The sequence below is a fragment of the Calonectris borealis genome, chromosome 2, assembly GCF_964195595.1.
Source record: "Calonectris borealis chromosome 2, bCalBor7.hap1.2, whole genome shotgun sequence".
NCBI lineage: Eukaryota > Metazoa > Chordata > Aves > Procellariiformes > Procellariidae > Calonectris > Calonectris borealis.
In genome coordinates this window covers 163,670,458-163,685,446 of record NC_134313.1, presented here as the reverse complement: position 1 = coordinate 163,685,446, position 14,989 = coordinate 163,670,458, and the positions used below count along the sequence as shown (strand labels likewise).

General features: G+C 40.1%; 1 protein-coding gene across 36 annotated transcripts in view; it reads right to left on the bottom strand.

Annotated features, from left to right (window-relative positions):
* KMT2C (lysine methyltransferase 2C) overlaps nucleotides 1-14,989 on the bottom strand; it is a 203,131-nt gene that overhangs the window by 25,219 nt on the left and 162,923 nt on the right. For 35 of the 36 annotated variants that reach the window (XM_075144199.1, XM_075144194.1, XM_075144189.1 and 32 more), the window contains 9 exons: nucleotides 13,248-13,386; nucleotides 12,781-12,995; nucleotides 12,591-12,664; nucleotides 9,793-9,975; nucleotides 7,242-9,122; nucleotides 5,325-5,650; nucleotides 2,650-4,472; nucleotides 1,185-1,296; nucleotides 87-165 (listed from right to left, as the gene is read on the bottom strand). In XM_075144199.1, coding sequence (XP_075000300.1) covers nucleotides 87-165; nucleotides 1,185-1,296; nucleotides 2,650-4,472; nucleotides 5,325-5,650; nucleotides 7,242-9,122; nucleotides 9,793-9,975; nucleotides 12,591-12,664; nucleotides 12,781-12,995; nucleotides 13,248-13,386 — 4,832 coding nt within the window. The remainder of the gene's footprint in view (nucleotides 1-86; nucleotides 166-1,184; nucleotides 1,297-2,649; nucleotides 4,473-5,324; nucleotides 5,651-7,241; nucleotides 9,123-9,792; nucleotides 9,976-12,590; nucleotides 12,665-12,780; nucleotides 12,996-13,247; nucleotides 13,387-14,989) is intronic. The other variant, XM_075144192.1, reaches the window with a different exon arrangement.

Below are 14,989 nucleotides of genomic sequence, written 5' to 3'. Positions count from 1 at the left end.
ATTATATCATGATTCAATTAAAAAACCCCAAAACTAGTCATCATTATTAAACACTTTTGTTTAAACCCCATATCAAGTTGTATTACCTGTGTAATTGCCTGCTGCATATGATTTTGGCCTTCACTGGTCTGAGCCCCTGGCACTGGCTGACCCATAAAGGGAAACCTATTGATATATAAACAGAAAGTGAAATTATAACTTTTAAAACTGGTGGGTATTTTAGGGAGAGACAACCTTTTATATTGCACCGAACTTACACAAAATGTCCAAATATTTTATAGACATTTGCTTGAACTTCTGTACCAAACTTTTTCAACGTCTGGAAAATATTAATTCTCATTTGATTCTACAACACTTTGCCCTTGGTTGAAACTACTGCATTTTACATTTTTCAGAGAGGTGAAGTAAACAGTGAAGACATACACACACACGAAAATATCTGTATTTGTATTTTAATATATTATGATTAAATAATGAAATAAATAATTATATGAAAAACCCCCAGATTTAATGGATTTAGATATCATGGTCACCAGCACAGTCAACTAGAGTTGGGTAAATGTACACCTCTGGTAAGCCACATATTATCACATAACACTGAAGTATGTGTTAGGAAGGAGAAAACACACAGTTTTAAGGGCCACATAAAAAGAAAAGGTTCAGATCCTTTCTGGCCCATAGACTCCCCACCTATGGTAAAGGCAGTCTTGGTGAAGTCTGCACAGTTCATAGCTCCTTTGTCCTCAGAACGGATTTAAAGAGAGGATGAAACTTCCATTATTTGGGCTAAATCTTAATTATACTTAACATTAAATGATATGCTGCAACATGAAGTTTAACCATTACACGGCCATCAACAGTTTTCAAACACAAGGCATGGGAGATGTGTCATTACATAATTAGTAAGTGGGGAAACAAGAAAAGCATCAACAGTGAAGCCATGCTGACTAATGACATTACAACTGGAACACAAGTCTGATGCATTTTAATACCTTTTATAGTTTCTACTGCCACACCGGTTTTATTCTTAGGAGATAAACTTGTATTAGCATGGACTATGAACTACATGACAACAAGATCTTTCTCCACTTTTGAATTTTTTCATTTCCCGTGCAGTTTCCCCTAGCTCTGTAATTTCTTTTTACATTTTGTGGCCCTAAATAATGGTATCAAATGTTGCCTACCTGTTCATAACCATGGGTGGCATCCCCATGTTACTCTGCGCCATGACTTTATTGATCCCCTTAAGAGCTACCATTTTTGCTTTCATTATGGGATCAGTAATTGCATCAAAGTCTAGAAAAGAAAAACAGTAAAACTTAATTACATAGCTGAACATTACAAGTTATTAACTGGAACTGACTTGTTTAGATCTAGTTCATGCATAAATCATGAGTAAAACAACATAATTGCATTACTATGTCACATTACTTGTCCTCTCCACTTTGAAATTTATGGTTAATATGTAGTTTCATATATCCTCTAAGGAAAGTTACTCCAGCAGCAACTGTGCTTGTTTTCAGCCACAACATACAAAGAAAACCAGGTCAGTCTGAGAAGGACTGTAGACCAAATTTGGCCTATGACCCAACAGATTAATAAATTCTATTTATAGGTTTAAGAATCAGGAAGAAGAGTTGTTTCTGTGAGTTCAGTTGGCAAAACTGACACTAAAGTACTAAGAAAACGGTTTAGGCGCTCTGTAATTACCAGCAGCACTACAGGCAGAAAGGCACACACCTCATACAGCATCTGAAAAGACCGTAAGCATGGTGAAGTCTGCCTTTTTGCTGTCTCTCCCGTTAGGTGCCTCACACAGAGCAGGATAAATGGGAGTACAGAACAGCTGAGGTTGGAAGGGACCTCTGGAGGTAACACCTTAGCCACCTGGAGTGGCTACAGCATTTTCTAGCCACACTACAAATATGGAACTGTGACTTAGGGGGTAGGTTAAATTTGTCTTTTGAACAAACAGCCTTGATGGCCAGTGTAGTTACAACTAACAGATTTCTCAAAATTTCGTATTTCATTAATAACAATTAAATGATAGTGATGGTCTTGATCTGAACGCTCAAACTGCTATGTCATATTAAACAGGAAATGACAGTTTATCTTAAACGCTTTTAGTACGCGCAGAATTATTTGTGATGTTTCAGGGCCTTGCCTAGATTGTGAGTTAGTAACACAGCTTTCGATGATCCCTTTCCTTGAGACACACTAAACAGTGCAAAAAAAATGTATTAAAACAACCATAAACAGAAACTTGATAGATCAAATACCAAAAGGTCAGCTTTTGCACTTGATCATTTAATTTTGTTTACAAAGGGTGCATTTACTCTATATCACGTATGAGAACCTAAAGTATAAAGAGAATACGCGACAGAGCTGATGTCAGAAAAATTCGCAGTAATGCAGAGTTACCCTGATACTGGAAATGTCAAGAACAGTCTTGCCATGGAGTTCAAAATTCCACCTACATGCTCAATTTCCATACTCCCATTGTACCTACTAAGCAGGTTGGTTTTTGTTATGCCACCTTCAAGCTCCACATATCTACCTGCTTCTTTCAGTGCTACGGATTATTTAAGTATTTATTGTTGTATTTTTAAAAAACTAACCAGAACACAGACAAATAGATCACCCACATACCAATATTGGGGAAAAATGGCTCCGAACGTTGGCGAATCATGGCTTGCATTTGTCGCTGCTGCTGCTGCTCCTGTCTTTCCTGATCCAAAAGATCCTGCAGAAGAAGCGGCTGTTCCTCTAGCAGAAGTGGCCTCTCTCGATTTTGTTGTTGAGCTAATGGTTGAGGGAGCATTATCTGTTGGGGACCAGATATGCCACTAGGACCAGGACGGTTTGTTACAGCCACAGTTTGATTAGATGTCTGTCCCGTCCCAAAGTTATGATTAGATGATTGACCCTGAATAAATCCTGGATTTGGTGACCCTTGAGAAAAATTATGGTTAATTCGTGGAACCATGTTCAAATTTGAATTTAAAGTGTTTTCCAAGATCTGTCCACCAGGTGTCATTAGTGTTTGTGGAATACCTGATGCATGGTTCACTTGTGTTGTTGGCAAAGATTGAGATGGAGATCCTAGAGTCCTTGCTTCAGCATTGTCTGAGCTTTCGTTAGCTAGCAAACTTGAGAGGACTGGTGTGGACCCAGAAATACTGCAGGAACTTACTGCTCCTTGAACAGGCAGTGGAGCAGATCCCTGAGCATCTGGACTAGGCACAGTTGTTTCTTGACTAGGAACAGCAGTAGTTTTGTCAGGGAATTCTGGGTTAGGAGGCTGTGCAGAAGCCTTTTCTCCATCCTTTAACTCCACTTCAGCAGTCTGTTGAGTACTTGTGGATTCAGCATTTCCATCACTTTTTTCATTTTCATTCTTCTTTTCCTCCTGAGCGTTTGGGGAAAGTACTTCTGTTTTAATTTCATTTTCTGTAGCAGATTTCTTCTGTGGAGACTGGGTCTCAGGAGGGGAAACAGTTCTGTCACCTTGTTCCTTCTGTTTTGGTTCTTCCGTTTTGCCCTGGATATCTAGTTTGTCATCAATGGGGACACTAAGATCTAGTTCTTCATTAAACATTCCTTTCTTATCCCCCACATCAAGGTCTGGGTCTGTGTATGCAATTATATCAAATTCCCCGGATCTTAGAAGATCATCAAGATGAGGATCATTGGTTTCCAAATTATCTAAAGTATCCAGTTCATCTCCTTTCCCATCCTCTGTGTCTAGATTCAAATTTTCCAGATCCTCATCATCTAAATCCTTGACTTCAACCCCGTCAAGGTCTTTCACATCCAAATCTTTTACAGCAGGATCATCAGGATCAAGCTTTTCTTCTAGACCATCACTTGGCTGGTTGGGAATCTGTAAATTTGCAGATTCATCACTTGGTGCAGATGTAGACAAAGATGGCCCTGGGAATGCATCAGCAACTGGAGGATGACTTAGAGAACGTATTACAAGCGCAGGTGGGTTGTCAGGATTGATTTGATCCTGCTGGGATTGTGACATATGCTCCAAACTTGTAGACATCTGCAACTGGTTAGGTATACTTTGAGAATTATGTCTCAGTGGTTCTGCCTGTCTTGGGCCCGAAAACTCCTGCCTGGGTATAAACCCTGCATGTCGTTGATGTTGTGCTGCTGCGTCCATAACATTTGCAGCAGAAGGATTAAAAGGCAGCCTTGGCCTCCCATCAGGAGCTCTGTGACGTAACTCGATAAACGCCTGACCCAATATATTGTGCTGCTGAACTGGAATTCCCTGTGGAGGAAAATGCTGGGAGATCCCAGATGTATTATTTATTTGCGGATTGTTCACTGGACGAGGCATATCAATAGACAGAGATCTTCTCAGCTGTGGTGGAACTCCAGGGCGCTGCATTGGCTGCTGAGGACTGAGGAAACGTTCTTGACCTGATGGTGGACCATGGCCACCTCCTGGAAACCCATATCTAAAATAAAGTATGAAAGACTAAATAATCTTTTTTCTCAGGACTGCCTAGTCTGGCGTATTTGACTAAATAACTATTCACGAAAATGCTTTACATGATGCATTCATTAAGATATTTAAATAAATATTTCAACTAATTAGGCTTACATTTAAATGAGCTTTATGACTACAATAAAATAATTGCTTTAATTATGTTTAATAAACAATCTGTTTTCAATTCCAATAATCATAATGGATAGAAAACTCTGACAGTAAGAACTCTCTTAGCAAATAAACTACATGTTAATGCAACTCAGCGTAAAAAATAATATTATGTGGATTTAGAAATTACTGAAATAAATTCAAAATATTGAAAATAATAATTCCTGAGATGACAATGTATGTCAATACTGGTATTCATTTTACATCATAGCATTCACCGTAAAAATGGCACAGACAGAAGCTGACATTTGATTACATATTCATTCTAAATGAAAACAAGAATAATACATTTATTCACGTTTAAGACATCGAAGCTGAAGTCAGACCTTTCACTTTTTTTTAAGAAAAAAAAACCAAAAGCCCCAAAACCATGGGCGACAAGATCTTTCAGGTCACATAACTTTCACAAGTATTGCAGTTTCTGCATTTTTATTTCTGATTAATTCCCAATAAAAGACAGTGTAAAACAGTGTTAGTGCAAAATATACATTCTAATGTTTCACACGCTTACAGGAAAACTCACTATACATACTGACTTCAGGAAGATTACCAGCTACTGCAGACAACACAGATGATTTTTCATCAAAAAAAACCCTTTAACAATTTCTGTAAATGTAGAACTACCCTTGTTTTAAGAGATCAAAGAGCTTACCTAAGACCATGAGATCTCATCCCCATGGCATTCATATCGCCTGGAAACTGGGGTCTACTGAACTGCCCATCAGCAGGAAATGGTCCACGTTGGTCTTTTGGGTATACGGTGAACCTTGGCCCACCTGGAGGGACAACAGAGGACCTAATATTCCCAGGATAAGGAGGAGGAGGGCGGTTAAAAATTTGATTTAGGTTGTCTTGCTGCCAGTGCTGAAGAGGAGTTGCATGGGTAGGAGCTGCTGCATCCTGCAAGGCTTTTTCCTGACGAACCGCATTCTTCTTCTGCTGCTGTTGCTGTAGAATAATCTCACGTAATTTCTGGCGCTGTTTTCAAAAAAAAAAATCATTGTGCTTGACATTGCAATTGACGTATTTTGAAGTTTAAACCCTGCTACGTTAAGCCTTTTAGAGGAAATAAATTCTTCAATCGCTACAGGAAAATATTATAAATTACCACAATCACCTCAGAAATCAGAAGAGAGATCAAATGGTGCAAGATGCTGGTAACGCAACTTAATCTCCAGACCTCTTGTTAAAGTGTACAGTGTGAACACATTTTACCAATTAAGATATAAGCAACTCTTTTTTCCTTTTTCTATTCCAATAATGCAGGCCCTTTTACTACACGAAAAAGTGCATTCTGAGGGAGAAAGGTGACTAGAGGTTGGCCTGGTTTCGGCTGGGATAGAGTTAACTTTCTTTCTGGCTGGGGGGTGCTGTGTTTGGGCTTTGGTACGAGAGGAGCGTTGATGGCCCATTGCTGTTTTGGTTTTTGCCGAGTGGTGCTTGCACCAGAGACGTTTTGGCCTTCCATGCTCTGCCAGGTGCATGGGAAGCTGGGGCGGGGAGCATAGCCAGGGCGGTTGACCCAGCTGGCCAGTGGGGTATTCCATACCATGGGACGTCATGCTCAGTATAAAAACTGGGATGGGGTGGTGGTGTTGCGTCCCAGGGGTCAGGACACACAAGGTGTCGGTCAGCAGGTGGTGAGCAGTTGCACTGTGCATCGCCTGCTTTGTATATTTTATTATCGTCGTTATCATTGTTATTATTACTGTTCTACTTTGTTTTATTTCAATTATTAAGCTGTTTTTATCTCAACCCACGAGTTTTCCTACTTGTGCCCTCCCGATTCTCTCCCCCACCCTACCAGAGGTGGGGGGTGAGCGAGTGGCTGCGTGGTGTTTAGTTGCTGGCTGAGGTTAAACCACGACAGAGGTCCACTGAAGAAAATTCAGCAAGAGGTTTACACCAAAGCTGCAGAATTTACTCTGACTCTGTATTATAATGCTACCAATTTCTCCGCTAAATCCATTTCCCATCGCTCCTTCCAAACAAAAGACTGAGCAGCTTTCCATACGTTGAACATAATTCTATGTCTCAGCAAGAGCTGTGTGCCAAACATTGACAAAATCCTGGAGTGAATGTGCCTCAAGAAGAGCAGTGACCAATGGTAGAATTCACCTCAACGTGCCAGCCAACTGAAAAGTTAGATGTCTAGTCTGAGATCTTTGCCTATACTCCCTTTTTCAGTCAGTGAGCAAGTCACTGACTATCAGTTCTACATCTCATCTATTATAGGATAGAAAAAATTGTCTTTTCAAGGTGTTTTTTTTCCTCACACTGTAGATAAATAAGCTATTACAGACCAATCATCTACACCTTCAGCGGCTTCAAAGATGGCTTTGCTTCTTTTTTGGATCTTGTCCAAACTCCTTAAAAATTACTGATGTTTCTATATTCTATATATTGTGATTCTATCCAGGAGGAACAAATTAACATACTAAGTGAATGAAGATAATTCTGTATTATATAGCTATGTTTAATGGCAAGAAACTTCAAATATTAACAAGAATGGGGGAAATCTTCCTACTTAGGAAATTTTAATACCATCAGTATTAAACATTATTCTCACCTGTCTTAACTTTTCAGTGTCTGCTTGAGACATATTCATGGTATTCTGTGTATCTGTTACTCCTGTAGAGGGTGCCGGGCCAGGAACTTGTGAAACTTTGGGAAATTGTTGTCCTTGAGAACTCAACGGAGAATTTCCAGACGCATTGAAGTTGCCCTCAGATCCAGGCCGTGGCTGTTCAGCAGCATCATGGGCCAGTTGACCAGTTCCAAAAGATTCTGGCTGAGGTCTTGGAGTCATCGGTGGTTGATCATATGGGTCACGTGCTGGAGCAGCTGGACCATGGCTAAATGAATCTGTTATTGCAGGTCCTGCAGGTCTGGGAGTTTGAGAACATGGATCTGATGGCCTGACAAAAGTGCCCTGCAACCTGTTCTGTGGCGTCTGCAAGAAAGGATCTCTATTTGGTATCAGTCCTGGTCTTGTCATTGCAGGTCTGTTAAAACTCTCTGGAATCCCTGGCCTTGGAGTTGCCGGTTGCTGAGAATAAGGATCATTGAGAACTGGCCTTGGTGTTCCAGGAGGTTGGGCGTATGGATCAGAATGTCTCTGATTTGCTGGGGACTGAGCAAATAAATCCGCTGGCTGAGCAGGTCTTGGTGTTGGTGGTTGCTGCATATATGAATCAACCGTGGTGGGCCGAGGAGTTCCTGGAGGTTGGGCGTAAGGATCAGCAACTGGCCGAGGAGTACCCGGAGGCTGGGAGTAAGGGTCCTGAGAAGCTGGCCTTGAAATGGGTCCAGATTGAGGGAAAGAATCACTCTGTTGTCGCACTATCCGGGGTGGATGGGCAAAAGTCTCCTTTATTGCAGGATGGGGAGTAAGGGGAGGCTGGCTGTATGGATCATTAGGCTGATTATGGGAAAAGTTATCCACTGGCCTTGGTGTCAAAGTGGGCCTTTCATATGGATCAACAGCAACGCGCCTTGGTGTAGTGGGCATTGATGCGTAAGGATCTTGCGGGGACTGAGGTGGGCGCATAGGAGTTTTAAAAGGTCCAGGGCTACCATCAACAGGAGTAGGAGTAGGAGTCAATGGTGGCCGTGCATACGCATCAGCAGAAGTTACTCTCTGTCTCTGAAATGTATCAGTTCTAGGAGCCGGCTTAGTAAACGGATCACTGCTTCCAGCGGTTAAAGGAACTTTCCCTGACTGTTCCATAACTATGGGTGATCTTGGGACCCCCAATGGTTTGGAGAACTGCTCTGATGCCATGACAGGCCTGGGTGTGTCTGGTGGCTTTGCATAGGGATCACTGCTACCTGGAGATGAAGAACATGAATCCCTGACTGGTGAAGGCCTGCTTCCTGATGGTTCAGTTACCTGTATGGGCCTAGATATGGATGACTGCGGTGCACAGGTATCTAATGGTGCAATGGAACTTCTTCTAACAAAATTTTGGTTAATGGGTGCTGGTCTAGGTGTTCCCACCATTTTAGCATATGGATCCATCGGAGAAGGAGGTCTTGTGTTTGTGGAACCTGGAGAAAACATCTGTTGTGATGTTGTCTGAGGCGTCTGAGACTGAGACAGTGAATCATGTACTGGGATTCGGGTTGGAGTAGGGGGTGGGGCTTGTGGTTTTAGGAACACATCATCTGAGGATGCTGACGTAGGTGTAGCAGGTAGCTGCTGCTTTGTAAATAGATCCTTATGGAATGTCTGTTGTGCAGGAGACATACTTCCATTGCCAGTCTGTGGCGTTAAGGGGCTCTGGATCCCGCTGCTAGGTGTGTCTGAGCCAGACTGGTTCAGAAGCTGTTGTGAACCAAACTGCTGCTGCTGCTGTTGCTGCTGCTGTTGCTGCTGCTCATTTTTCACTTGTTCAAGCTTCTGCGTGGCTTCTATTTTGGCTTGCTGCTTACTTTTTTGCCTCATTTGCTGTTTTAATATTGTAAGGAAAAAGGTTACACTTGTAAGTCCGGGGTATACAAAATCTTTCTGATGACTGAATCTATAACTAAAACTTCAGGACACATCAAAAATCAATTCTAAATAATTGTAAATTGCAAATTTTAAATGCAATGGAAGCAGAAGGTCCAGCTATTTGTGAAGTTCAATTACCTTACATGCACCTTGATTGCCTGGGAAGAAGCATTTCCCAGGTTGCCTAAAAAGCAGCACTGCTTTCCAACCTTATACTCTGAAGATGAAAGGTTACTGACAGATACAGCACTGATGTGAGGCAAATGGGCTCCGAGAGACAACCAGCCCAATTTGAAGCAGCAGTCTGCAGGACAAGGTTACTGCAATATACGGTATATAAAAACAAACCACTGCCCTAGCCAGCCATACAGTCAAAGAATAGCCTGCTTCCATAAAAGGTAGGATTTAAGAGTCAAAGTTTTAAACCAAAGTTTTCTAACATTTACAAGCAGCTTCTCTTCTGATAGCATCTATTTCCTTCCTACGCAGAACGGCTGACTTTATACTCTTCTACAAAGAAAGACTAAAACTGATTTTATTACAACAGATTCCAACAATGCAGTAAAAAGCTGGAAGAAAAATAACAAAACACCCCAAATAACAAAATACCCCAAATGCAACACACCTGTCTAAATTTCCATTCCTGCTCATGTTCTGATTCCCTCTGTTTTAATGGATCTTTAAAGAGGTCGGAGTCAATGCGTGAGCTAGGATCAATGCTATCCTGTTGCTGCTGCCTCTTCATGGAGTCATTCGACATCTGTACTTTATTGATGCGCAAAGCAGCTCTATTATCTCTGGCTTTTTGCTGGGAAAAGATTAAAAAAAAAAAGTGTAGTTAGCCTTATTTTCTTCTGCTAAGTGTGAACACTGCATCTGTTATTCCTACAAAATCTATCACCAAATTATTTGTACAGCCTGTTTTAATCACACGCATAGTTGTGAAAACTAAATTATGCACTTTGAAAGGAATTCCAAACTGAAAATACTTCTTCTCTATAGAAATTCTGCATTTAAGATACATGAAAAGAACTAAGGAGTTATTAGCAGTAGAGGTTTTCTATACATCAGGAGTGTCTGTTCAGGTACTGTGCTGTGCCAAGAAAGCATGAATCCCACCAGTTTACCTTTCAAATCACATATTGGTGTGGTCTGCAATCTGAAGACATGAGCACAGCAGATGATGTTTGGATCAATAAAGGCCACTAATGTGGAGAACTTCAATGACAAGAAAAATACAGTCTACTCCATTAAATAGCCTCTATAGATCTCAGTCTGTGTTAAGTAAGCAGTATAAACATAGGATATGGGCTTATGGATCAGGAAAAATTGGATGGAAAAACAGCAATTCCTCTTCAATGAGGCATTTTACAGCCGTACTGACACTTTAAAGCATCTAATGGAAGTTTCAAAGAATCTGTTTTACCACCAATTGAGGACGTGATTCCTCTTCTGAAGCAAACCCTCACATGTTCTTTTTCACAATTTTATTTGCGGTTGTCAAGTAGGGGTTGCTTAGCAGAAAAGGCTTAAATCCTTCCCCTCCAACAATGAAACACTGACATGGATGAGAGCACCACTGTCACAGCAGCAGAAAAATTAGTGCCATTTTCCCCTAAAAGTGATGGGATTGTGCATACTAAGGAAAGTAAAAAGCCTTAGAGTGAAAATTTACTAACACACTTCTGAATTTCATTTCTAAGGCAGCCTTTACTCATCCCCACAGAGTGTAAGTCCCTCAGGAGAGGTACCACAGCAGCTTCTTGCGTGCACAATGCCAGGAGCACCAGCAACAGCTGAATGGCAAGAGTACACGGACTGTAACTTCTGTGAGGAAATAACCGCTTCTTGCTATGTAAATACTCATGTGTGCATGTGTGTGCACTTGCATGCACCCTCCTCCTGAACACGAAGGAAATAATTTTTGCAGCTGCTTTTTGGATATCCATCAAGAGAATAGGACTGCATTTGTTAAGAGCAACGAAAAGGAAAAAAAATCAGTAATAGAAAAAATTGTGAAGTGATAAATGCCTGGATAAAATTCCAACCATGTAAGTTGACAGTATCTTATAAATACTACACAGAAGGAATCACCACGATTAAATATAGCATGGACAAGACGACATAGAGGTCCAAAGGTGCTGAAGTTACAGGCCTGAATAAAAAGCAGAATAATGATGAAGCCTCAGTGATACAATAAAGACAATAAAGAATTATTCTTTCAAGTGGAAAGGGGTTCAGAAAGATCAAGAACTCCACTTCCCACATTGAGTTTGGGGTAACGATTTATTGTCTAGAAGTTGTCAGAGAGAGAAGAGGATTTTTTAATTTGGACCGTAGGAGATGATGTTGGTACTGTTAAGGTCTGAGTCATTAACATTCATAGGAATCAAATTTGCTTACTAATGGGACTACATTAAAAAAATGCAGGTGGGGGGAGGCTAAGAGACTGAAAACATAACCCTGCGAAATCCACAGAAATCTACGAAGTGAGAATGATCATCCAATGGCTGCTGTGAAGAAACAAAGAAAAGATGAGAACCAGGAGAGAATGGAGATGTGACAGGAAATTAAAGAACAGTACATTTGCTACCAATGGCTGGGAAGGTCAAAAAGAATGAATAATATATGTTCTGAGATTTGGATGTGCACAGGCTTCAACAAGAGGTTTCAATGAAGCATAAGGGTCACCCTTTGAATGGCTGAAGTTCTACACAAAGGAATCAATGACCATGTAACTCCAGATAGCTACTACAAATACGTAGTATTGACTCAGATGTGAAGAAGGTGAATGCTTTTGGAGAGAAAAATGGAGTTCTTCACGTTCCCCACAACATGGAAGATATCAAGAGTTTCCACCAAAAAGCAACAGAAGAGAGTAAGTAGTGAAGGGGAACAGTAGGGCAAGATCACAGGAGTAGAAGAAAATGAGGGAAGTAGGGATGTGAGCACTGGTGCCTCCGGAATAGTTAGTTCAACAGGTAAAAGACTTCAGCAACTCTAATGGGACAAAAGAGAAAAGACTAGTGAGAGGGGAAGACGAAAGCGAGGAAGGTCACATAATGATTTGTTATTATCCTTCTGAAGAAACTGGTGAGATCCTGTGCAGAAAGAGACAGAGCAAATAAGACTTGAGGCATGAATCAAATGTAGCAAAGAGGCAGTGGGAACCACAAATGTTCTTGTCTCAGCTGATGTCTTTAGATTGCACAATACTAATACAGTTTATTCCAAGGCTGAAAAGCAAAGAAAACAGGTGTAAGTATTCAGAGTTAGACAATAAATTACAAAGGCATTCCTGGAGTAAGTGAATTTTCACTAAACCTAGAACTTAATTTATTTAAAAAGAAAAAAAAAAGAAAACCTTATAGATTAAATACATGTTTGCTGGAAGTAGGGAATGCAGGTGGTAGTTGTTCTTACCACATATGGAGCCCTCTCCTGTGAGCTTGCTTTCCTCCACAGTTTAGCAATCTGCTTCACTCTTGTAGCCCAGTCTGCAACCAAAACATGTGTCAATACGCAACGCTCTGATCAGCCTATTTTACATTCTTTCAAATCAATATGCATAAATTGCTACAAAATATTTAACTTTATTCAGTAAATCACTCACCCGGGAATTCTTCCTTTAGGTTAGGGAAGTTGATATTTGTATAGAGAACAGGTGCTACTGTTGCCATTTCACCCAAAGCTTCTTCTTTTTCCCACTTAAGAGTGCTTCTTTGAGCATTGGACATTGTATCACCTTCACCTTCCAAAGGTGGAGCAGATGGTGCCCATGAGCTGTTCGGATCACTTACCATCGGATTGAATGCTGGATTCTTATCCCTGACAAATCAGAAAAGGGTTTTGTTTTATAGACAGATTGCTCTCAATATTAGGGAAAAAAAACCCAATTAGCAAAGTACTTATTCTGTTTGCTATTTCAGTAGTGAACAGGCTGCAAGAATACGGAAGTTTTTGTAGTGGTTGTCAAGAACTAAGTAGTTAAATACTTATAATATCACAGTATTAATAACAACAGCCCCCAAGTGATAAATGCTAAACAATCGGTATTTTTTATTTCCCATCTTGACTTACCTGGTATCGGTATATGGTTGCTGTGTAATGGGAGAGAAAGTGCCCAGTCCACCTCCAGCAGTCAAAGCTGTATGAGGGAGATGAGGGTTAGGGCCAATCAGACCATTCATAAGGGGCACTCTTGGAAACGCATTCTCTCCTGGAAAGAAGTAGTTCAAATTACTGTTTTAAAGGGTGACTACTTTTAAGGTAGAGGTGGAAGTTTTCAGTGAAAAAGTGATGTCTCAACTAATCAAAAACTAATCGTTTTAAAATTTTACAGCACTGACCTTACATTTTTGGAAACGATTTTAAATCAGTTTACATTGCTTCCCTACAAGCTTAAGGGATTCTTTTCTACTCTATCACACCCTTGCACAGATTTTTTTTCTCGTCTGAAAAATCAGGTTTTTTAAAATGGATTTCCAAAATTTTTGCAGTAGCCCATGCTATGGTACTGCACTTTATATTGAAGTATATTCTTAAAGGTCAATGGTCTGTCGTATTTGTTATACCCAGATCCAAGCAGAAGCATGGAAAAGGTTGTTTTCAGTCCTTGCAGAATCATCATTAGCCACCTGAATTAAACATCTCTTCTGAGACTTATGAGCAGTGTACCAAAGTAAGCCTCATTATCTACTAACTCCCTAATTTGTAACCAATGAAACAGATAAATCTAGTCAAACGAGCATCAGCATTTTCTATTGAAATGTCCAGCCTAGCAGTACAAAGAGAGAAAATTTTATTTATTTGATTACAGTATTAGGCAAATGTGGCACAGGCAGATTCATTTCAGCAGATGGTCTTTGCAGATGTTCCTATATAGAATTAACACTGGCCTTTGAATCCCTGTCACTTAAGTATGATTGTAACTGTTGCCCCAGCATTTTCGTAGAAGCGTAGAAGTAGCACAGGAATTAGATGCATCTGTAGGATGACACTGTATCATTCTCTCATGCTTTAGGAGACTGTCTGCTGATCTATAGGTTACATACACTATGCAGGAAGTATAGTTTGGATGAAAGTATAAGAAAATTTATGAGAACGTGCTTTTTTATAGCTGCTAAATAGATAGTATACGGTAACTGTGAAGACCTGGCAAACAAACAGGATGGAAAGTCAGGCATCTGGTTTGCACTGTAGGATCACATGTCTTTATGAGAAGAGAACATTAATTTTATTTGAAATTGCTGAAACTTGATGCAAGCTTCCCCATTACTGAAGCATTTATCTCACAGAAACTTGTGGATCATTACTCCGTAACTGAACCAAATTATACATCTAAAACTTTGTAATTGTGGCAGTTCCCACAGAGAGACGTTAAACAATCTTACAGACCTCAAATGCTGAAGTTATCTCCAAGTATTCAAGTAACTGGGAAACAATGATATCTATATTATCCTTTGCTTTAAATCACCTCATTATTTGCTTTAAAATCTCTCCTTTCTAAGACTTTTTGAAGTCTTTCCTTTTTATGGAAATTCATCCAACTAGGAAATGAATAATTTTTCTTCTTATAATTAATTCACAGGTGAAACAATTTGCATACTACTTTTTGTAGTACCAGTATAACAGAATGGGCACTCTTTACATGAGCTCAGGGAAAATCCACTAGAGGTGATGTGGAGAAAAGAGTGCATTTAATTATGCTCATACATGCTGCTAAAAAAAAAAAAAGCTCTACTGGTAAAATAAATAAAAAAAAAAAAATCAATCTCCCTTTTAATATAAGAGCAAGAATATGCTGTATCAACTCACGATAA